At 35.8% G+C, this 26464-nt stretch overlaps 1 protein-coding gene across 1 annotated transcript in view; it reads left to right on the top strand.

The window, feature by feature from the left end:
* Positions 1–26464, top strand: part of LOC132117916 (leucine-rich repeat-containing G-protein coupled receptor 6) — an 88396-nt gene that overhangs the window by 20149 nt on the left and 41783 nt on the right. The window contains exon 2 of the mRNA XM_059527279.1: positions 11220–11291. Coding sequence (XP_059383262.1) covers positions 11220–11291 — 72 coding nt within the window. The remainder of the gene's footprint in view (positions 1–11219; positions 11292–26464) is intronic.

Genomic DNA, 26464 nt, shown 5'->3' with positions numbered 1-26464 from the left:
AGCGCATGTTGTGTAGGCTTACCCTCTGATGCTGGTGTTTGTATCACATTTGAATTCCTCTGAATTCGGTTTGCTGTTGGTGCTTCATAATAGCGCACAAAAACATCCTCTCGGGGCCTAATTCTTTGAAAGCTACGCAAAGCCAAGGAGGCTTTTCGCGAACTTACTCATCAGTGCATTAGAGGAAATACAACAAAGTGATGCCGAAACAACCGTCAGTTATTAATCTCAAATGGCCTTAAAATGGATGGTGTCATAAAAAAAAAAGAAATATAATAACGTCAATCTAGATCTCAATATAGACAGCAAGGCTTCAATGAAGATAATGATGAACAGGAACTTTGAGCTCTATCAGTGTGTGTGTGTGTGTGTGTGTGTGTGTGTGTGTGTGTGTGTGTGTGTGTGTGTGTGTGTGCTCTTGTTTTTGTGACATATCAGGACACAACTCTGTATAATGACATGGGTATGACACAGGTATTACAAGGAGAGAGTGTATGTCCCCATTTTTCAAAACTCTTATAAATACAATCATACAGAATGAGTTTTTTTGAGAAAGTAAAAATCCACAAAAGTTTCCTGTGAGGGTTAGGTGTAGGGCCATAGAATATACAGTTTGTACAGTATAAAAACCATTACGCCTATGGGATGAACCCACTTTTCACAAAAACAAACGTGTGTGTGTGTGTGTGTGTGTGTGTGTGTGTGTGTGTGTGTGTGTGTGTGTGTGTGTGTGTGTTAAATCAAATGACATCCTAGCAATGCAAAGAGGGTAAGAGATGTATAAAGCGCAGCTTCCATGACAGATCCACAAACTAAAACATCCAATTTAGCCACCCAAACATCTGACTCTCTCTCTCTTTGCTCCTTTTTAAAACGTTAAGCATTTGTGGTATATGGAAAATAAAGGACGTCCAATGAGAACGCATCTTTCCCTCCCTTATTCTTTCTGTCCTCATTTTCTTCCTCCCTGTTTTTTAGCGCTCACCTCGTGTTTTTTCACTCAGGTGAAAGAGTGTCCTCTTGTTCATTGTGTGTGAGTGAAAGGGAGGCCACTCAGAGCAACAAAAGACAGAATATGGAGCTCAGGAAGCTTGACAGTATGTTAAAGAAAAACATGTCTCTAGGAAAACAGAAGGAGGGGAAGTGAGTATTGTTTCCTCCTTCCTGTTTCATTGTGAATCTGTGTGAGGAGAATGCTAAGCCAGACTGCCTTTTCAAGACTTGAGGAAGGGCAATTATTGTTCTTCTTTTCTTTTCACCAAATTTCTCTCTCATTTTTCCACAGTTTTCCAAAAGTTCAGGTCAGGGTATCGTATGCCTTTCATTGTCGAGTTCGCCTCAGTCGATTACATAATTGACATTTACTCCAGTTTCAAGAGTTTTCTTTTTTTGGATCTTTTTGGATCACTCTGCAAACATTTCCTGTTCAAATCCATTCTGGCACCTGCTTCAAAATACACCTTTTAAATGATCAAAGCCATTTAAGCAAGCGCTCAAAATCATTCCTGTTCTCACTAGTTTTCCTGCATTTATTAGCTGATATTGATGGGAACACTTGTCAAGACTTGCCTGAGAACACAGTGACTTTTGAGATGAGGGATGTAAAAGATTTAAAGGCATAGTTCAGCCGAAAACAAAAATTCTGTTAATGTTTACTAAACCTCATGTCAGTTTAAACCCATATGCTGCTATTTGTTTTGGGGTAAAAAAAAATTCTAAAGAATCTTAATGCATCTTTGTTCACAGTTGCCACATCTGTTAAGTTACAAAATTGCAAAAAGCTCCATAAAGGAAGTTTACACAACTTGAGCGCCATATTCAAAGTCCCACGAAGCCAAAGAACAGCTTTTTGGTAAATGATTTAAGAAGAGTTTGACAAGAAGAAAAAAGTACAGGAGAAGATAAAGCCTGCACAACCTGTGTAAGGAGAAATGAAAGCGTGCTGGTGTAAGAGAGAGACAGATATGTCTGGAGGGCCTGCTTTTCTCTTTTGGGTTTAACCGAAGAACAGCGGGACTAGAGCAGCCGTGTTAACGACAGAGAGCTGTTGAATATGATCCAGCGCTTTGAAGAGGCCGGCAGCACCTGAGGATGGCCTGTTTGTCTTGTGGCTTTCCACCAGTGGCTCAGGATTCACAGCACTGTGTAATGTTTACCCAAACATGTCAGCTTTTAAGGTCGGAGGGTGACTACGGGGACGATTAGGTCTGCCAAGTGCATAGTGGCGAAAGTGCATAGTTTACATCATTTGGGCTCTGAACTCAAGTCTCCCTACACTCTCAAACTATATTGTTTGTATTGCAAACATGTGAGTACACTGCGATATTATATCTCATACTTATAATCAGAGACTTTGAGTCAGTATTTATATATTGTTCTGTTGTTAATGATTTAATCGTGCCTTTCACAATGTTTAAAAATTGTGACTGAAAATGTGGGTGCTCACTGTTGCATATGTGGGAACGCAAGTTTGTGTCATGATTACAATCAAATCAAATAAACCTTGGTCATTACGTTAAAGAAGTTATGAAATAAATACTTAAAACACACCTTGTCATGAGGTAAGAGGGAAAAAAACATACAAAATAAAACAAATGTGATTAAAATAAATAAATAAATAAAATGACCATTGTTTCATGAAAAGTTAAAATTAAAAAACGTAAATAAATAAAATAAATAATAATAAAAAAAAACTTAAAAATAAAATAAATGTCATACAAATGCAACAAAATAAAATATAAGCATTTCTCATTGAAATGCTTCATGAGAAAAGTTATATAAAAAAAAAATTCTTAAAACAGACCTTGGGCAAGAAGCTAAAAACCAAATAAACAAAATAATGTAATAAAAAAATAAAATAAAATAAAATAAACACTGAAAATAACCACTGATCATAAAGTGAGAGAAGTTAAAAATAAAATAAGATGAGATAGAAATGTAAGCAAAAAAAATCTTTGTCAGTAGATGGTAAATAAATCCTTAAAATAACCATTGAAGTGAATGAAGTAAAAGAAGCAAATGAAATAAAACATATTTACAGATGTACTAAAATACGATCCGTGGCCATGAAGCAAAAGCGATGTGCTAAAGACAGAGGTGTGATTGTGCACTCAGGCGTGGAGTATTATGGCCTGGTGCTCCATTGTACAAAGAGGAACCCTTATCCTCATTCTGTCTTTTAAAGGGCAACTATGATTTTTGCCTTATCACACGTTATGTTGTGAAGCTTTAACTTCAATCACTCCTTCCTCTCCAGGGTGGTCTCGTCTAAAGCTGGTGTAAATACACTTTGAGAAGCTTTGGCCCCTGACTTATAGGAAAGTGTTTGTGAGTTAGCAAGAGACAAAAAACAGGAAGCGTGCCAACAAAGCTCAGATTGTTCCAGTAGTGCTGATAAATGGCCGGCTGTCATCAAGAGGCTGAGAAAGATGGAGAATATCTCTAATGAACTTTCGTGTAACACTTGCATGGGCCTTATCATCAAACAAAGCGGCACAAGCATATCAGTCTGCTGTCCTTTGTGTGCGATGTGGGAATTGTTCGAAGGTTACAGGAAACAATTTCAGAGCAAAGTTTAAGACTGTTGTTTTGGGTACCCGGGTCTGTCTGATATGCCATTACGTCAGCTTGGAGTGAATGATGAATTGAAGCATGGCTCCGACCTCCACACTTAGTTTCACCCGAAAAGGGCTTGAGGTTTCTCACCATGGAGACTGTATCAACTTCTCCCAAACAGCCTCCTAATCTATGCATCGGTCTCACCCACTTTTCCCCTTCCCTTTCTTCTTTAAAAATATTCTTATGCTCCTCGGTAGGAATTTTGCATTTGTCAAATAAAGTTCCCAGAAGTTTCCTTGCTGTTCGCAGTGGACGCGCCCCAAAGGTTTCTACTAATGTGGCAGGTCTGACTCAGAGATTGAAGTCATCATCATCATCATCATCCAATTCATCATCATCATCATCATCTTCGTCAACTTCTGACACACCTTAATGGTTTTTTTTTAAGCTGGAAAGTGCTGAGCGCTTTCCATTTTTACTTCGGCTTCAGCAGTGGAGAGGATATTTGCTCACACTGATTCTAGGTAAATTGTACAGTAAATGGCATTATTGTAAAGGGAACAGCGTGCCATGCTTTTGATGATGAGTTGGCGTGAGGCAGGCGAGATTAAAGCATACCTGTGCCAGGGTTTGGCGGAAGGAGCGAGCCCTCGAGAGCCACTTCAAAGACGGCTATTACATAGTCTCCTCTCTGTTGCTGTGCCTCGACACGACCGGCAGAGCAGTCTAGTCATGTCCTCAGCGCTGGATTCCTTCAGCACCCTGCTTTTGTCAATGTCCTAGAACATATACCTAGAACTATATATATAATTTATATAGAAACCTTTATTTTCCTATAAAAAAAACAAAATGCTTTGAATTAACTTATTATATACTGTAAAAAATAATATTGCACAATACTGAAGAAATACTGAAGCATGCACTTACTACAGGATTAGGGTTTATTGCATGTAATTATGCATCGTCCTACAGTAAGTAGGTTTAACAAATAAGTGGTTATGACATAGTTTGGGGGACTTAATGCTAAAAGGTAAAATATTCAATGTAAACTAAAAAACTAACTAATTTATACTTAGTTCTAACTTTTCTACTTTAATATGAATTCATAATTAGTCTTTTTTCATAGTTGAAAAGTTGTACACAGTATTTGTTGAAAAGTTACTTACTTAATTAGGAACATTCAAGCAGATATATAAAAAGTCTTTTTTTATAACAGCTGCAAATTCAAAATCACAAGCCTTCAGTATATAATGTATATCAAAAAAACAAACATTATAACTGCATATTTTATTAAATTCATTATATCATATCATTATATTTTATTAAGTTCCATTATATCATCATATTCAATATCCATTATATCCTTTATATCATATCTTCATGCGCCATACTGTACAACCAAAAATATACACTTTAAATTTAACATTTCCCGAGAGCTTACAAAGACATGTCGGCTAGTACAAACTATAATTTCTCTATAGATGATAAACATCTTTATTATTCAAGGGGTAAGAAAAAAATACGATTTTCCATCATCTCAACATTGTTATGTGTCATTGACATGAAGGCATTAGCAGCAAAAAAAAGAAAAAACACTTTTGTTATCAATGCATATTCTGTTACATGAAACGATTACTGTTTTATAAAAATATGCTATGTCTGCAGGTACAGTACATATTCCTGACTATCATTTCTTTGTAAATGATAAACATCGGAAGCATTTACAGGGTAAATGCCAGACTATGCTGGTAGAGTCAACACATGCTGTCTTTCTCTCTAGCTGGGCTTATGTCATATGTCCTTAGAGGGCTAAAAATGCTGTTGTAACCTACACTTCACCTCTGTCCAGAGCGTTAAAGTCATGAAAACATGGCAGGGGGACACAGGTGGTCCTATTTCACTTAATCATCCACTATATATAAAGGAGTTCTTCTACAGTTGCAGTGGCAGATGCTGTCAGTCGCTTTCAGATGGCAAAAACTCAAACTGCAACGTACACTATTTCTATACATTGAAAAATGGATTTAAATCAGTTTGCACTTCACGTAATGCAAGTAAATTCCACAAATGCACTGTCAACACTGAATAACACATTGACTTAAATGTGAAATTTTGACGGACTGAAATTGTATTTTCTTTTATTATAATTGCATTTCCTCACTGTATGAATAACACTTTTTACAAATGTTTCAAGTGAAGATGCCACTGCAGCTGTAGAATGAAGTTGAAGACAAAGGCCATAATGACATGTAAATGTATGATGAATGGGGAGAGGCAGCAGAGAGAGGCAGCAGCTGTTTGAAACTAGTAAAGTCTTCATTGCATGTGTTGACGTTTACGAGTATCATTTTTCTGATGGCCGTGCATCAAAACCCCTACATGTGCAAACCCCTGGGGGGGCGGGGGGGCTGGGGGGTGAGATTGCGACACAGCCTCGACCATTTCCCACAGGGTGTACTGAAGGGGGGACGGGACAGTTATGAACAAACGTGCCGCATTGCCTGAACACACTTAGTAATAATTGAAATAACAATCAGGAACCATGTGTTCAGTGCCTAAACATGGTTGCCAGATATTCCCTGTAGTTTCAAAACATTGTGAGTATGACCTCTTGTGAACCGGTCACATCTGCCTTTTTTTAATTAAAAAAACAAAAAAAACAATAAAGAAAATCAATATCTTCATGATTGCAGTGGTTGAAATATGAAGCTGCATGTGCAGTGTGAAGAACATGAGTTTCTCTGTAAAGGCAGCAGGAGATCGGTTACACTTCTTAAAGACTTAAATCAACATTGCCCATTTGGCTGTAAAACAAAAGTCGTTTTCATTAATTGTAATTATTGCAATAAAAAAGCAGCATGTGTTTGTTAAGTGTGGAAAGAACTAAGGATTGCCACATGAGGGAGTGGGTTTATATCGAAAGATCAATAGGGGTTATTATCATACAGTGAAACTGAAGACATAAGATATTGACTTTGCATACTAAAGGAACAAAATTAACTAAAAAGTGAATGAAGAATTACCTAAAATGAAATAATAAACAACCAAAAAAAATGATCAGTCATTCTGATTCCAATCTTTTTAAGACACCCCACAGCAGATGGTGATAAAGTTTGTGATGCAAGTAAGCTTGCCGGTGATTATTTAAGCTCATCAGTAGTCAGAAGTCTCTAATAAAAACCATCATTAGGTGTTTTGTCCAGTCAGACTAATGTGTTAAGGAATGGCAGACAGACTGAATTAATATCCACATCCACTCTCTGACAGTAGGTGGCGCTTTTAGAGCAGTAGAAATACACACACAAAAAGCTCAGCAATTTTTTTTTCTTAACACCAATTACAAGAGTGCAGAGACAAGAGGCTGCATCTGAAAGTTAAGGGAGCTTGTTACCTCGCCAAAGCATACTTCGGTTTTTACACGTTGTGTGAGGATCCCCGCACAGTGCGAGTGATGCAAATATCATCACCAGAATAGTATGTACAGTATATATTTAGTTTAAAAGAGTACAAAGACATTTTTATCGGTCATAACTTCTGGATAAAAATAGAGCAGATGCTAGAAAAAGATGACGCTATTTAGAGTGCATATGTCGACTGCCTGCAATCAAATAGAATAGATTTTGAAAGGCTGTGTGTTCATCTATATGCATATACTAGCGTACAGTATTCACATTTTTTTTATGTATACTTTGGGCTTAAAGGTCACCTTAGTAAAATTATAGTGAAATTATTATTATAATTGGCTGCAGGGCTGGGTGATATACTGTACCTAAAATGTGAGATATATCTCAGTATATCTTTCAAAAATTTGATGATAATCTTCACACGTATGTTATATCAGTAACTCGTTTACAGTTACTTTGTGTGCTACTCGTCAGATATAAAGGAGGAGAAAAATGGCCAATATGTACAAATTTTGGCATATTAATCAATTTTCAACAATAGTTGATAGTAATATTCTGTAATTTGATATCGTATATTCAATCATCACGATAATATTGCTAATACTCTATATATTGTCCAGCGCTAATTGACCGTTGGTGTTTTTTATTATAAAAATACTTAAAAAATCATTGTGAAAGTGATTGCAATGATATTGTTTCGCTCTGCTATCATCGCTATAATTTTAGTGTGGACTCTGCTAGTCTTTTAAATTTTTAATGATTTTTACTATATATATGCGACAATTGTATCTTTATTATTATCTTTATAGTTATAGTTCTGGTGTGAAAGGGCCTTTATTGATATTTATTCTATTGCACAGAATATGCTGATATTGTGAGACGTGTTTCACACAGCTATCTTTTTTTTATGATACAGATTCAGTATTCCGTTAGCCCTGCTGTAGGCTAGCCGTCGACACCTCGATAGCAAACGCTCATTAAGCCATAAATACCAGCTCATGTGTGCGATATATTGGGAGTCGTTCAAAACCCAAATATTCTCTCCGGTTTAACAGGTTTGTGTTGACTGCATTCCATGCCACCATGTCAGTGGAAAACAGCGGTGGTCAGGTCAACTCAATCTGTTTCTTTTTCTGAGTGAAATTTTCCAGGCCCCATCTACAGCAAATTAGCTTTTCACCTTGTCATGGCTGACACGCTGACAAAACAAATAAATAGCTAAGTATCAAAGTCTGTGTGATGAATATTTTCAGACTTTTCAGTTTATCTTCTCAAGCCTGGTGGTCTACGGTTATGAGACGCTGCCCTTTTGGCTGTTCCAGACCTCCAGGGACAACAAATGAAGTAATGTTGCAGTTTGGTTGCATCAATGTCGACTCGACATTGCCTAGACGAAAACCTTGCTAAAAATGTTCAAGGACTTTGCAGTAAAACCACTTTAGCCCATTCCTGATTCATCTTGCAGCACTGTTACACTTCTGGAGTGACACGACCCTCAGTTTGAATAATTTATTTCACCTGTAGGTTGAGTAACACTACCGAGATCCATCAGTCTGTATCCGAAAGCTGAAAAATGCTGCCTTCGCAAATATAGCTGTCTATGGTATCCCTCAGTCTTGTGTGTGTGTGTGTGTGTGTGTGTGTGTGTGTATGTGTGCGGTTGGTGGAAAGAATAATAACGGCGCCTGACAGAGCTACTAAAAGAAGTGAATGATTTTAATTGTGTAGTTTTCTTCAACTTATGAATAATTTGTCATGGGGAATAAGCACTGCAGTTACTGAATATTTGCTTGGTTATGTCTAAAGTGCATGTGAATTAATTCTAGTTTGTCAGACATAAAATTTAAGTATTAATTTAGGGGTAGATAATGTACTGTCTGAATTACAAGCTAAAAAAAAAAGAATAATAACTGTGAAATATATACTAGAATAAATGGCTCGTTAAGATTACACAGCTACTTTGACATTGATGGATTTTTGCCTTAAACTATTCAAAATGTTTTTGGTTATTAAAATAAAGCTGAAATAATTGAACATATATAAATGAAAAATTAACATTTTAAACTGTCGTCTTGTCAGCTCACTGGAATTTTTTTTTAAGATGAATTACTAAAACGACTAAAACTGAAATAGAAATGAATTAAAACTAAACAAAAAACAAAACCACAACTATGTGTACTGTATGTAATTTAGAAAAGGACATACACCAAGTGCTGATCAACAAACAAACAAATAAAGATTCAAACAAACACCGAAACCAAGATTTTCAATCTTAAAACTCAAAGAAAATACGTTTAATGGGAAGATTTAATGCATTAACATTTACTTAACATAAGCAATATATTTGTTACAGAATTTATTCATATCTTTTAGTTAATAAAAGTGACAAACGTTTATTGTTTGTTCATGTAAGCATATAGGTCAATTAACAAATAGATAGATCTTTTGATTTTAATAAATGTTAAATCACATTAACTGAGCATTTTTTTTTCATTGTTAGTTAATGTCAAGAAATAAAGTTAATGTAAGTACTGTTAACAAATAGAACCTTATTATAAAGTGTAACTAATAAATAAATAAATATATATATATATATATAAACTGATAACAAAAGCTAATTCATAATACTATAATACTCAGATGGCACTATATCTACAATATCAGCCTAATCAGTTAAATTTTGACAACCATCACAGGTCAAAGGTCATTTAAGACTTCAGAACACACCGATGGGTAAAATATGAGAGTGAAAATAAAGATATATGCCTGACCCTGAAATGAAGTGAAAAATATTAGATGATCAGGAAGTTTTGATTCGACTGAAGGCAGAAACATCTGGAACACAACTGCACACACATTTACTACAAACCAGAAAGGAAATTACATCTGTCGAACAATCATTCAGAGTGGAAAGTTTTTCCTCTTTTATTGTTTTTTTCTTCTTCTTCTTCTTCCTCTCTGATGGATGGTAAAATGTGCAGGTGTGGGATTTCTTTGATACGAGAGTCCACATGTTTCATTCAGAAGGTTCTTGGCTGCCTTCGGACGAAACTGTCAAAGCCAGAGCTGCTCACTTTTCAGAGATTGTCCAGGGCTCTGACTTAAGGTGTTGTCTAGATCAGACAGGGTTTATAATCAACACTATTGATTAGACAATACTGGCACAGCTGAAGTAACAATCACATACAAACCCTGCATTCCATTAATTCATTGAACTGGAAATTGAGAGAGGCATCCATGATAATAATAATAAAAAGCACAAGGCCAGATTTCACGTGTTATAATCAAGGGACATATCGTAGCTGTGTTTTTGAAGCCAGCCAACCGATTCATTTTCATTTAAAATGTGAGATCTACTGTGCTGGATTACTTAGAATTACTCTCGTATAATCAATAATGTGCAGTTTTTCATCTTGTTTGCGTTTAAAGCTTAATGAATATCGTACTGGTGATCATTGATCATGAGCGTGTGTCTAAAGCTCCAGCTATTACAGGAAAGGTCAAATATGTGACCGTGGAGCCATGATGGTAAATTAAGGAACTCATAAACTAATCAAGCATAAACTCATAAACTAAATATCACTGTATTTCTCTGCAGCATGCAGACCTTAATTAAACAAATCAGCGGTTTTCAACTGTTCCAGAATGAGTTCTGGTCTGATTAGCAGGGGAAAACAATGCTAAATAAGTAATAAAATGCTAACTATATGAACTTTTATATGAAAATATTTTCACGAATCATTCACATAACACATACTTGTTTATCTCCCTTTATTTGGTCTAATTTTACATATTGCCGGATCCGTGCAGTTCATGATTATAGTAATACATTTGTGTTTTATCATGAAAAGATTTTATTTTTTTATTTTTTGTATGCAATGCTTCTTTATTTTTAAGAAATTTGCATACATTTATAATATGACTTACATTACCATTCAAAAGTTGGGGATTAGTACAATTTTTAAACAAGTCATTTAATTTATACTAAAATAATGCTAAAACTTAATTAGTTAAATGGATCAAAGGTGACAGTAAATATGTTTTTATTTCAAATAATTGTTCTTTTAAACTTTCTGTTAATTAAAGTATCCTGAAGAAGAATAAAAAAAAGTTATTTCAAAAAATAAGAAGCAGATCAACTGTTTTCAACGTTGATAATGTTTCTGAATGTATGTTTCTTGATTTCTGAAGGAGACACTGATATGATTGTCATTGCCATTGACCTCTCGGTTTCTTTCTCTTTTCTTCTGCTTTTAGGGATCTCAGTATGAACAACATCAGTGAGATTCAGCCCAACGCTTTCCACAACCTGCACTTCCTCAGTGAACTGTAAGTACATTTGAAGGGCATTTAAACCTGCTCCTCATGTATTCAGCTGCGTTCACCTCTGTGGTGTGACAAAACGGTGTATACAAAAGATCCAGTTGATGAGTGGTTATTTATGTGAAGTGGTTCAGTGAAGGTTAAGTTGGAGACTGACGTAATTCCAGATGTGTTATACAAGATCTAGGTAGAAGTGTACCATAAAATCAGGAATAAACAAATAAATGAAATCACCAGCTCTGCTGATAATGACCTTAACATGGCTTGTGTGTAGTTGACTTAGTTGATTCATTTTTATAAAAATACAATTTTTACATTTTTTACCATATGCTTTTATCAACATGAAATTGAATATATTCAATAGAATAGGATATGTTATTATTATTATTATTATTATTATTATTATTATTATTATTATTATTATAAATATTATTAAATGGACCTGATCTAACATGAACTAAAAATGAACGGTTTATTAACTAATGTCAACAAACATTAATGAATACTGTGAAAAATGCATTGCTCATTGTTAGTTATTGCATTAATGTAAAGTGCTACTTGAAATAGCATTTATTTTTCTTTTAGGTTTTAAATAATTTCAAATAATTTTTTTTCTTATTTATTTTATTTGAATAAAAACAACTAAACTTGTTCAAATTATTAATCGTAATGTACTGGGGATTAAATAATTTAAATATTTCTTTATTTCTTGTCCCATTATAACTTATAATTTTTATATTTTGTTAAATATATTAAATATTATGATATTAAAAAATATGTTAAATATTTTTAGATTTTTTTTTACCAGAAAATAAGACAAGCAAGATTTTTTTCAATGTAGTTATTAATGAGTTTATATGAATGCATAAAAAAAATAATAAAAATAATAATAATAATAAAACATTGAAAAAAAAAACCCACTAAAAATAGTTTCAGTTGTAATTTAGCATGTTACACTCCAGGAAACCAATTTATATTAGGTCTTTATTATACCAATATTAAAATTTTGGTGAAAATGTATACATTTCAGTTTCCTATGTCACGTTTCTGAGACTGATTTATGCAACACTGCATGTGTCAGACACAAATGTTTTGTTCAAAGCTCAAAGACGTACAGAGATGCTTCAACAGAGCCACATAAAAGATCAAACATATTTTATACCAACATCTAGCATGTACACACTCTGTCTAGACATTTACATGTCAGCCATCAATCAAAAGAAGTTGAAGGCTAAAGCACATAGCATGTCTGCTCACACTTTTCCCCCTGAAGGACCAATTAGCTCAGGTGAGACCTAGCGTAACCCCTCAGAGAGTCTCTGGAGAGCATTGAGGTTGAAATGAAAAGCACCTGGCGGCTGTGGAGGCTCACACATGGTGCCGCCGGCAGCAGCAGCAGCAGCAGGGCTGCAGAACAGCTGGGACTCTTGGACACCTGACTGACACAAACAGGATGGATTGGGATTTGGGAATGACCAGAGCTGTCAGAAAGTGTTGGGGGACGTGCAGACGGCAGGAGGGCTGCAGGAAATGTAACATTTTTGCAGGAGTCAATATTTATGGTGTGGCTGTCAAAGAAAACGGCAATTCCTCATTCCATTTCACTGAATTAGTCCTCACTTCCCTGGGAATGGTGTGCTGTTGCTACATTTCAAACAACAGGGTGAAGTGGGGGAAGTGTCGAAGCTTCAACAAAATAGCAAAGATGAAGCTGTTCTGTACCTCCTGAAACCTCTGTTCAACTAACAATCACAATGTCTTGCAACATACAGTATCATATTTTATCTCCATTAAGATAAGATAAGAAAATACTTGAAATAAAATAAATGTTAATTGTAATAAAATCAACGCTATCTCACGACCAATTCGTACATATTTTACGAGATGGCTTATTCGTACGAATTTGTACGACCTCACTCGTACAATTTTATACGATTTGTCTAAACCCCAGTGACGGTTAGGTTTAGGGGCGGGGTTAGGTGTAGGTCATTCGTACAAATTCATACGAATTGTGCAACTCGTAAAATACGTACGATTTGGCAAAAATCGTATGAATTTGTACGAGTGTGGTCGTACGCATTCGTACGAATAAGCCACCTCATGAAAAATATACGAATTGCCGTGAGATGGGGTTGAATAAAATATAAATAAATAAAAAACTATACAAAAAATATTTCTACTAATATCCAAGGCAATATTTCTCATCTAGATTAACTTACTCACTAGATGTACTAAAATAACTAAAACATACTGTATGCATATATATATATATATGACAAAAAACAAACAAACAGCAAAACAACTAATACTTTACCTTTAACTAACATTAACATGTAAATTGTGTATTTAATGAAATGTGTATATGTATATATATATATATATATATATATATATATATATATATATATGTTAATGAAATTAATACAAAAAATAGTTTTGAATATTAACAAAAACTATAATACAACTATACTACAAGATACTATTATAGTATATCAATGATATTAAAATAACAGTTATTTCTGATTGTTTGTTAGTTCAACTTTAACACATACATTTAATTTATACATTTAAAAAAGTCAAGAAAAAAAAGAGTATACAAAATGTATGTATTACAATAAAAAATGATTGAAATATATTTAAATAAATACAATTTAATAATGCAGGTAAAATTTATTTTAATATAGTTTGATGCAACATATCATATTATTGATATAGGATTATATTTATTATTTATTTGTGATTGCTTTGGCACAAACCTAGAATATACCATTCTCTCCCAACCTTTAATTGGATTAAAGAGCCTAAAATTTCACAATATCTTAAGATGATGAGCAAAAAGTAATTGTACTTTTGCAAACTCTGAAAAAAAAAAAAAAAATGATTCTGCACTTCTTCATTATCTGAAATTAAGATATTAAATGAATGCACACATCATTACACATAATGCGTAATATGAACTATTAATATCTAAAGTGTCATTAAAATATGATTTTAATGCCCCAAGCACTCCTCGGCTTACAGTCTGGAACCCTAGTAATGTTGTACCTCTTAAAAAATCATATTTTTTATTTTTTCTGTAGTTGTTAAGGAATATAATGGGCTTCTTTGTTTCTATTCAATAACTGCATTATGAATAGCAAGAATCTCCTCGAGACAGTTTGTCTGAAAACACATTACAGTGATATTAGTGGGAGATAAATGTCATCCTTTGAAGTGCTGCTGGGAATGATGAATTTGTGTGTTTTCACCCTTTCTGGTACTCGTTTACACCCCTAGGCACCGCAGTTTGCACAGTGTAATTTCACGAGTCTAAATTACAATTTTGAGGATCATCTGTAAAGTTCTTTGCCCTGGGGTCAACGGCAGGCTCTTTGGGACTTTTAGGACTTTTGGGTCTTTTAGTCTCTGTTACACCTTAAGCTGCCTACCAAACGTGAATGATTAATTGGAACAATCAGATGTGATAAAATGTATGAGAGAGCACAGACAAGTCTTTACGTTTATTGTCCAGAGAGGTGGATTTTACCTGACCCAAGCACTATCACTCCACATCCTGTGTTTGAGTTATGCGGTGTGTGTCTACTTCAATAAGAAATGAGACTGAGCCATCAATATCTGCTTGTTCACTTCTGTAATACTATAACCCACTGAAGTCCCTCAGCATTACATAAACTACTCCCATGACCTGCGGCTGTCAGATTCTGGCTGCTGTCCTATCAACTCCAAGGTCATCTGTGAGTGTGGAAGGGGGAAGAGGAAGTCTTGTTGTGAGCCTTTGGGACAGATGAAACGCAATCTGAGCCGAGTGTGTCCTTCTACTTCCCAAATCCCACCTTTTTACTTCAGCTCTACCTCGCATTCTTCAGAGCTGATGATTTTCTGAGCTCACACAAGAACTCTCATCCAAAAGCTACTTTGTACTGTCTATATACTGTAGCAAATCTAAACTAAATAGAAATGATTTCAACAGTCGTACTCTGCATACCACTCAACACACACTCATAGTTAAATCCAACAGAATTTGACTAATGGCTTGACTCTAATAAAGCTAAAAAGTCCATAAACACACACAAGTATTAGGTAGAACTTTATATAAACAGTACAATTATTTCATTAGATTTAACTGCTTTCTTCAATAGTAACCAGTAATTAGTGAAATCTCTGTTTTCGGTATCTCAAATAAAATAATTTATGCAGTGCATTCTGGGATTTATTTTCCCCCTAAACTATGCAGTGCGGTATTAAACTTTGGCCAAAATGTAATTTTATTGGACATGTTATTGTTTCGTAATTGCAATTAAATGAAAATGTATTTTAGTTTAAACTGATATGAAATGCAGTTAGCTAAACTTTAAGTAGGACCCAAGTACATCTTTAAATTTAATTTTATATTTCTATTGTCTTTGAAAGGTGGTTTAAGTGCAATGCTGTATGTACTGACAAAAATTTATGGTTTTGTACACCTAATTTCAATAAGAATATGTACGTATTGGATATTAATAAATTAGTAATTACACATTTGTAATGATGAACTTGCAGTTGAAACCATTTAAAAATATAGTTGCTTAAGTGTTGTTAAGAAACAGATCAAGTACTTTTTTAGACTTATTTGAAGTAGTTTTAGATTCCAGATGAGACCAAAGAGAACTTTAAATATGTATCATTTTTGAATCGAATTTGTATAAAAGAGCACAAAGATCAGAAGGCTTGAGAAAACAAGAGGATTGGTGAGAAACAAATTCCAGGCCTTCAGTATTTTTAGTATTTGTTTATGTATCTTTCTTGTTAAGTGTAACCTAGATTAAAGAAATGCTACATACTTTTCACATAAACCTAACCATGATTTGCCCTGATGTCAAAAATACAAACATACTGCTGACTAAACTGGCCTCCCAGCGAGTCGTTCAGCTGGTTTTTCAGCCTGAATAGCTGAAAAGCATCCAAAACCCCTTTAAAACCATCAAAACAGGCCAGCATAACCAGTTGGAAGTCCAGCTAAACTTCATTGGCTTGCTGCAGTCAAGCGCAAGCTTCTTTTCCAGGCTCGGGCAGTAAGTGACCTATCAGCACCTTTAAGAAGGGAACAATCCGATGCTAAAGACCTGGAATTCCTGTCTCACACTCGTCCTCCTGTGTTCAATCTTCTGATCTTCCTCATCCTGTGTGAGACACAAGGCCATGGCCAGCTCCCCTCTCCCACCTTTCACTCTTTTTTCCGTAATGGCTCTCAGCTGAAATCACAGTTCATGGCTCCTTCGTCATCAACCAAACAAACCGCGGCCAGATTGCTCTGTTTCTTTATTATTGCAAGCTGATGCTGAGCCATTAGAGGGCTAAAGGTACCTCCATCTCACAGGACAAGCCCTGTCACTGCTGATGGGGTTTAATGGGTGCATTGTTGCCCCATTCGAAAATGGTTAATCCCTCATGTGTATAGGCCATTAATCAGCTGCTCTGACGGCATTACGGCTGACTGGAAATACTGCTGGTGTTTGCTTTACTAATTGCGATTTGTAGCGAGCAAGAAGCTCTCATGTTCTATCAATTGATGTTTCCTGGTAGGTTTAGTACAAATTAATAAGAAACATTAATTTACTCATGTATGTCCAGCTTTTAGACTGGTAGTGAAATTGAAGAACAAACTAGTATAACATAATCAAAATCGAGCCAAAACAAAGTTTGTTTGGAGTTCATTTAGACTAAACTTTCCCGGAAAAGTTTGCTCCAGATGCTAAACACCTTTGAACTACCATTGGTCTGTGACAATGATGTAATAGGTAGGTGTGGCTCTGTGGCTCCACCTTCTTTGAAGCAGAAGGTTTATTTCTTCTGTTCTATCAGTTGAGGTCAAATGCGAGATGCTTCATAGTAGAAACTGAAGTCAAAAGTTTAACTTAAAATGACACTGACAGTGATATTGCATGTTTAATACCGTAAAGCTGCTTGCTTTAAAGCAATCTATTGCATAAAGTGGCATATAAATAAACGTGACATGACTTGATCTTGAGATTGTAGATCTGGTGCAAACATATCCACATCGCTATAATCCGATGCTTTCTTAACTGCTGTTTTCTCACCTCAGTTATCTTTGTCGTGTTAATTTTGTTATTGAAAGGAAAGGGTACTGCATATAGTTACTTTATATATAGTTACTTATGTCTCTCAGCAGCATGTGCAGCATGAGGATGTTTGCTAACACTACACTGCTGCTCAGGTAGTTCAAACTACTTTTCTATCCCATAGCGGTGAACGAAAAGCACTTAAAAGTGAACACCCGGCTTTGAACGGCACCCTGGTGATGCGAGACCTTCAGAGCCTAATCCAGCATAGGACTTACATTATGAAACAAGGCTGGAGCGCACCAGGCCGTGATGACCCTTAAGCCCCTCTCTCGCCAGCCCACTCTGACCGTTTACCCAACTAAGCCTCAGCATCTGATGTTTTCATTGTAGATGCTTGTGCAAATCAACAGAAATGTGATGAATACTGCTCTTTCTCTCTACCTCTCCTCAGTTCTCTGGGGCCAAATTTGGAGATGAAAGCCTTGAAAGGTATCATATGAGGAAAAAGACCAGCTGCAATTTCAATGTAACCCCCTAAACAGACTCAACCCTGCTTTGGTCCCCATCTCCGATTTTATGTCAGGAAGCCAAAAAAACAAAATATAGAGCTCATGTCTCTGGCAGGCTTCAGCCCTGGAGGAGTGCAAAAGGTTTTGTTGGTCTCTACTGTCCACTTTCATGTCGTGACATTTTATGAGACATACTTGTTGCTTTGTGTTGCTTCCAGTGAGGACGTGACTGCCATGGAGAGGACTTTAATGGTGTTTTGACCCTTTTGAGGACAGAATAACAATGAAGCATGAATGAAAACACTAATACATGGACACAGACAGACAGATATAGATAAATAAAAACAGAGATGGATGAAAAGAATAGATAAATGGACATAAGGACAAAGAAAGACAGATAAAACAGTGAGACAAACAGGAATACAGACAGACAGAGATGAAATCACTAGACAGACAGACAGACAAGACAGAATAAGTCTTGAGAGTTTTGTTTTGATTTTTGGTGATTTGCATGTGGAACAGCAATAAACAGAAAAGCCTAAACTTGGCTTCATCAGTGACGGAACAACCTTCGTGAGGACACAAACAGTAGTACAACTGTGCTACGAGTGGAGAAATCATTGGTACATCATAGTTTACTATACAAGGGGAGGTAAATGACGGTGTAGCTTAATTGTCCAAGAAATACAGAGGGGTCCTCAGCAAATTTACTAAACACAAACCACAGTAAAAACACACAAATCACGTCTTGACAATGTTTGGAATTCACATCTGTTTGGTGTATGTTTATACATGTAATTTGTGTATTTTCACACAAAAAATTGTGTTTACATTTCAGCTGCAGTGAAAATCTAGGTAACGAGAAACAGTTTGAGAAGGATAAATCTTTTTCAGAACTCTGGTATGTGTGTAGAGGATGGTAGATTTGATTTTAAAGGGATAGTTCACCCAAAAATAAATGACCGTTGTGTCATCATTTACTCACCCTCATGCCATTCCATACCTGTATGACTGATTTTCTTCTGTGGAAGTCAATAGATAACAAAACGCTTTGGTTACCCACATTCTTCAAAATATCTTCTTTTGCACTATGCAGAAGATATAAATGCACACAGGTTCAAAATAAAGACAACTGAATTTTACTAAAAAAATAAAAAATAAAAAGAAATCTCAATATGAAGCTTCCATGCTGTGGTTTAATCTACATTTGCAAAAATAACAATTCCAAATACAGCTTTGTTAGAAAAGTCATACAGCTATAAATCTGTCAAAATCCACAAACCAAAATTGTAATCTTCATAAAAGCTGTTTACATTACACATTTATACAAATTGGCCTTGTGGGCAGGAAAATCCCTCCTTTCACTTTAAGGATGCAGTCATGTGAACTGAAGGAGGTGGTGGTGAATCATTTTGATTGACGCCTGTCAGTGCAGGTGACAGCACTGGAGTCACCTACCGCAGAGTGCTGGATGCTTTCCCCCGCTCTGTCCTGCCATAATAAACCAGAACCCAACCGGCAGCCCCACTCATATGGAGCAAATTACACAGCCTGTGTTGCTATATCCATCAAACACAGCCCCCAACACACACGCACATGCACGGACTCAGTGTAGTAATTTGTAACATGTCTGGTTCAATGTGACGGTCGTCAGATCAATGTGAAGTAATCACAGAGATGAGCTGTACACTCCACACACACTTCCAGTATGAAAACAGAGAACCACACACAGAGAAATAAGCTGTCTTCACATCAGAGGAAGCTTCTGCCGAGCAGATGAGCAAATACAGACGCGCGATAATATATATATTCAGCATGAAGGCCGATGACATGCAGTTAAAATAACACCTTGCGCAAAACGCAAAAAAATTAACATGACACTGTCTGGTTTGCACACCAGTAAGATAAACAGCGAGCTGCCACAAAATAAATCAAAGTCCTGCTATTAGCTGGAAAGTATAACTGCAGAAATCCTTTAAAGTGAATGGTAGATCTCCTTACACACATCAAACGAAAACGTCTTATGAATATAAATAGGTCCTTTAAAAACACACCTAGCAGACACGCAGAATGAAGCATGTTGTGGCAGAGCTCGGCACAGCGCCAGAACTGACACTACTGTATTAAGATATCTTACACCCAAGACTCCCAGGATTTTACTTGTTTCCACTGTGCATCTTTTTTAACAATTAATTATTATTTTTTCCTTAATTTTAAATCTATTTATGAAGAATCATTTATTATGGCCAACATAACCAGAGCAGGTGGAACTTGTTTCTTTAAATTTCACATAATGGCTCCATAGAAAGGTGCCAGGAACTTATTACTGGAGCCAGATGCTTACTCTGAGTGATTTGCAATGCATTCATGGTACATGAATTTTAACACTCAGGCTCAAATGGAAAAACGGACCTGTGGCAACATTTCTGCAAAATGAAAAGTGTGAAACTGCAAGTGTTTCTTGACACTTTCAAAGTGAAATGTCCAGAAATGTCCTGGTTACTTTTCAGTGTTATAGTGAAATGTCCAATAACATTGACAAATAATGTAAAACCTAAACAAAAACCCTATGCTGAAACTAACCGATAGAGTTTAAATAGCAAACAAGACATAAAAACACATTTTCTGAAGTAACTTTAATTAGGATTTCAACATGCTTCTACATGTCTTTGACTCGTGTTTAACAGGACTCAAGCAGTGAGGTACTGTACCAGGTGCGCTACCGAGCAGGTCTACTACATCAAAAAAAGCCATATAATGGAGCTAAGTATGTGATAAAAATGTCAAAATGTATTAGTGTAGTATTGCAAACATGTTTTGAGGACATTACATACCATTGTGGACAGAACTGCACAAAACAAGTATTTAAATGTAAATCTTCCCATTGCAATCATAATTTGTAAAAGTGTGTTTTTGGATTTTTGCAGCAGTGAACATAGATGCACGCTTTTTCTGTGTTGCTGTTTTATCAATTGACGGATTATGGGTGATTTAAAACCACAAAACATTTTTTTGCATCTTAATATTTTAATTAAAGGAACATGATGAAATATATACAATATCAGACATTTGAACACACCTTTAGTGTTACTGTTATGTTTCTGACACAATAATGGCAAGAAGCACATTATCATTAATAAGATCCCTTCCCTTGCCTGTTGGTTACTAACCATATTGAGGAGTGTTTAAATGTATCTCTATGGTCACTGCGCAGTTCAAGCTAAATAAATAACTAGATTGGAGGTTGCCACCCACCTGCTTTTGCAGATGATCTCCTGGGGTGCACCACTCCCCTTTCCTCTCTTTTAATTCCCTTCTTTTTTAATCTTTCATTGATATTTAATCCCTGTCATTAAGCATTCATTTAACACTCGCGAGTGAAGTGTGATTAGGTAATCTTTAGAGTTCTGGGTTTGTCTTATATCCTGTAATTAATGAAGGATAAATGCAGTGACTGCAGACTGGAGGACAGAGAAGCTTACAGACATCAGAATAAAAGCTTCCATCTGCTTTAATGACTAAATAATATGACTTAATATCAGACTGTACTGTATCCTCTCCTGTACCTGGCGCCTTCCACTATACCGCAATGACGTGGCCTCGTTTTCGGTACACACATCACAGTGACTTTTCTGAAAATCTGAATCTAAAAAATATGGTTGTAGAATTTTTTTTGAGTTTTACTGGATCAGGCAGATCAAAAGGGCCCTTGTTTGAGTTAGTCAGGCTTTAATTTGTGATTTAACCAAAAACATTGGGAAAGAGTATAGAAACTTGCTGTGAGATAAAAATCTTACTTTCATTTTTGTGGTCTAGCTGTAAGCCAATAGTAACTTTAAGTCATGCACTGTTTGCAAAGCTTGCCTCTGAAGTCACACGCCGTCAACCTTAAAGGGGTCGTATCATAAGCAATCAAATTTTCCTCGATCTTTTGAGATAAAAAGGCTTGTACTATGAAAACATACTGTAACTTTCAAAACGTCTATGATGTCAGATGCTTGACACAGGATGGTCTACGTTTACACGTCATTGATGTCTATTAGATGATCAGAAACTTAAGTCATCCAGTCATAAAGGAAAATGACAGAGCAAGTAGAACAGGTGGTATTTCTCAACTAAACAATGAATAGGAATGTGGTCTAAGTCATTCATTATGTAGAAAGGCATGAATATGACTGTAAAATGAATAAAGAATTATTCCAAATAATAGAATTTTTTTTTTTTAGATGAGCACGAAATTAAACGCTCCCTAAAAGACATGTACTGTGAACTCGAAATTCAAAGATAAAAACTCGGAGGGAAAATTCAGAATTGTGAGATCCTAACTCAAAACTGCAATATACTGTATTCACTTGGAATTGCGAGAAATTGTGACATTTAAAAAAAAAAAAACAGTCATTTGACCTTATATTTTATTCTGTGGTGGAAATGGGCTTATATCCAATTATATTAGTCTGCAAACACTAATTCATGTATCTTATATACTGTATTGAAAGTTTCAATCTCTTAAACTTAATCTTGCAGGAGATACAGGTATATAAAATATGACTAATGCATTTGTAAAATGTATCTAATACATACAGGTGCATCTCAGTAAATTAGATTGTCATTGAAAAGTTCATGTATTTCAGTAATTCAACTCAAATTGTGAAACTTGTGTATTAAATAAATTCAATGTACACAGACTGAAGTAGTTTAAGCTTTCGGTTCTTTTAATTGTAATGATTTTGGCTCACATTTAACAAAACCCACCAATTCACTATCTCAACAAATAAGATTACTTCATAGGGCCATAAACAAAAAAAAAAAAAATGTGAATTGTTGGCCTTCTGGAAAGTATGTTCAGTTACTGTGCATATACTCAATACTTGGTAGGGGCTCCTTTTGCTTTAATTACTGCCTCAGTTCAGTGTGGCATGGAGGTGATCAGTTTGTGGCACTGCTGAGGTGGTCTGGAGGCCCAGGTTTCTTTGAAAGTGGCCTTCAGCTCATCTGCATTTTTTGGTCTCTTGTTTCTCATTTTCCTTGACAATAGCCCATAGATTCTCTATGGGGTTCAGGTCTGGTGAGTTTGCTGGCCAGTCAAGCACACAAAAACCATGGTCATTTAACAAACTTTTGGTGCTTTTGGCAGTGTGGGCAGGTGCCAAATCCTGCTGGAAAATGAAATCAGCATCTTCAAAAAGCTGGTCAGCAGAAGGAAGCATGAAGTGCTCCAAAATTTCTTGGTAAACGGGGGCAGTGACTCTGGTTTTCAAAAAACACTATGGACCAACACCAGCAGATGACATTGCAACCCAAATCATCACAGACGGTGGAAACTTAACACTGGACTTCAAGCAACTTGGGCTATGAGCTTCTCCACTCTTCCTCCAGACTCTAGGACCTTGGTTTCCAAATGAAATACGAAACTTGCTCTCATCTGAAAAGAGGACTTTGGACCACTGGGCAACAGTCCAGTTCTTCTTCTTAGCCCAGGTAAGACACCTCTGATGTTGTCTGTGGTTCAGGAGTGGCTTAACAAGAGGAATACGACAACTGTATCCAAATTCCTTGACCCCAGCCTCAGTCCATTCCTCGTGAAGTTCACTCAAATTATTGAATCGATTTTGCTTGAATCCTCATAAGGCTGTGGTTCTCTCGGTTGGTTGTGCACTCTTTTTCCTTCCACTCAACTTTCTGTTAACATGCTTGGATACAGCACTCTGTGAACAGCCAGCTTCTTTGGCAATGAATGTTTGTGGCTTACCCTCCCTGTGAAGGGTGTCAATGATTGCCTTCTTTACAACTGTCAGATCTGCAATCTTTCCCATGATTGTGTAGCCTAGTGAACCAAATTGAGAGACCATTTTAAAGGCTTAGTAAACCTTTGCAGGTGTTTTGAGTTGATTAGCTGATTGGCATGTCACCATATTCTAATTTGTTGAGATGTGAATTCAGTGAATTGGGGGGGGGGGATGATTTTTGAGCCAAAATCATCAAAATTCAAAGAACCAAAGACTTAAACTACTAGTCTGTGTACATTGAATTTATTTAATACACAAGTTTCACAATTTGATTTGAATTACTGAAATAAATGAACTTTTCCACGACATTCTAATTTATTGAGATGGACCTGTATGTATATGAAAAAGTAAAATAAGATTTTTGACACACATAAAACCCTTAAAATTAAAGCTTAAATTATTAAAAGGTGATGTGATGGCTTCTTTAAAGAATGTCCAAAAGACAAATTTGGATCTATGTTTCACTTCAAATATAATCTCCTTTCTTCTGTAGATATTGTCAGAACAATATATCAGCAAATCGAGTGCTCTGTGCAGATGTCTTTCATCAGACGGTAGTCTGATATTACAGTCACAATGTCAGACTCAGATAAACTCACTTAGATTAGCACCTACGTAAAAACCCACACCCTATCCATGTGTTTGCAGATAACCTCTTCTCCTTTCTTTTCTCTTCTCACATCTTTTCGTTACCAAAGATAATGCCACCTGGAAAGATTGGATGTCGATATGCATCCAATCAACGCTTTTCACAGCAACCCTCATTTTGATTCTCTGTAGTAACCAAAACATGGTAACATACTGCATTTAGTCGAAGTGATGTTCATTGTACCATGACTTCAGCTGTCTGGATATCTCTGACACTTCATGTCAGATTAGACAATGTTTTTTGATCTCCTCACGGATTCTTTCTATTTTAGAATTATAAGTATTTTAGTATGTTACTAGTCAACACTACTAGTTTGTAGTGTAGCCAACTACAGTCATAAACAACTTAGCTTCCACAACACTGGCTTGTGAAATCAAAGCTAGGACAATTGGAATCAGTCTTAAATCTTGTCTGTTTTTCTGAAATGTAAATTTTTGGTTAGTCTTATCAGATATGTATGACAGCAAAGACATATTACAGGAATTTTTTTTTTCTTTTTTTTTTTTAATCTTCCTTCTCACACAAGTGCCCACATGGGACAGTGCATGAGCACTGTGATAAAGATCTGTGTAAATGCCATAAAATCAATCCAATATTTTTACAAGAGAATCAAAAGGGGCTGCGCGCAGAGTTTATACTGATGATGATGAATACATATTCGAGAAGAAAGGGTCACTTTCAGGGAGCTGGCGAGAGTTTAGATTTCAAAGCCAGAGGAAGTGCAGTCACAATGTGTACATTTTTCCATTTGCAGATCCTCTTCAGGCCAGGATCCAATCAAAAATGATTTAGCTATAGAAACGTTTTTCCATCGTGCTGTGAAATTGATATCGCATTAAACTATATTGCAAATAATATGACCCCGTTCTTAGGCTTTTAGAGCCAATGATATTTTCACCAGTCAGAGAATTCTTTAGGTTCAATTGTTCAATAATGCAATACATATGTGGTTTAAGCAATTTGTTCAAGTAATCACCATTTGTACAGGTTTATGTTTGCCATTGTTTTGCAGCATGCTTTTGGTAATTGCAAAAATAAATAATTTAATTGGTAGACAATGAAAGTGAACTCTTTAAAAGCTATCTCAAGGTCACAGTATGCATTTTATTCTATAAAAGTAATTTATCATGTAGGCTTTAATCCCAAAAAGGAGAAACAAAAAGTTGTATTGTTTGCGTACTGCCACATGTTAATAAAATATGTAATAAAGTTTGATTGTGGATGTGCAGGGCTATAAGGAATCTGCTGATGTTTCTATCTGCACTGATTGAGTGTGAAAATCTGCAGAATGGATTTTAACATGGTAGAATATGGTAAACTGACTGCTAGCTGCAAGCTTCAGTCATCATTACATTTGCCAAAATGTTTAAAGCTGTAAAGTGTGCTTTTTTTCTGTGTTAAAATACCATTTATAAGTTAAACATCCTTACCAGCCCAACATAGAAACATTGTTTAATAGTGTGAGTTTTGAAGCAGCGCTACTAATGTTTTTAACCAATAGCTGGCACGGAGAACTTTTGGGAAACCTGTTTGAAAACAATTAAGTATTCCGTTTTGCACTTCAGCTAATAACCACCTTTTTTACATTTCTTGAATGACAGGTTTTACAATTTTGCTGAAGTCTGAAAAGCTTTTTACCCTCTTTATTTGGCTTTTTATTTTGCTGGAATAGATTCCATGTGGATGAGGAAAACCCTTAATAATTCAAATTCCTCACTGATACATCCATGAGACTAGAGTAAATGAGAATACATTAAGAGCTGAATCAGTATAAATACCCATCAAGGCCTGCTAACTATTCTTCTCTGAAACTCAGCTGTAATTAGCTCTACAAGAACAAACCATAATTTAAAAAAGACAAGTATGATTAAAGTTTTACAGTATTTTGGCCCCCAATGAGGCATCTAACAGAAGACAGATGTGCTGCAGGAGGCCTAACACTAACCAGCAATCCCAAAGTTTTTTGCCTCTGACTTGTGCTGCTTGTTATCAACACAGCTTTCAGTGATTTAATGACAATGGCCAGCCTTCACCTTTTTACACACTATCTGCAATGCAGCCGATTCTCGTAAACTACTCCCAATAAACATGCGGTTGCTGGTTTATGAGGTTGCAATTGATGCTAAAACGGACTGGAACTGCAACAATAGTGCAGTTAGTAGGTTGTGATTAT

Source organism: Carassius carassius, chromosome 37 (assembly GCF_963082965.1).
Source record: "Carassius carassius chromosome 37, fCarCar2.1, whole genome shotgun sequence".
In the NCBI taxonomy this organism is placed as follows: Eukaryota; Metazoa; Chordata; class Actinopteri; order Cypriniformes; family Cyprinidae; genus Carassius; species Carassius carassius.
Note: the sequence above shows the minus strand (reverse complement) of the source record. Positions and strands in the feature narration are given on the sequence as shown.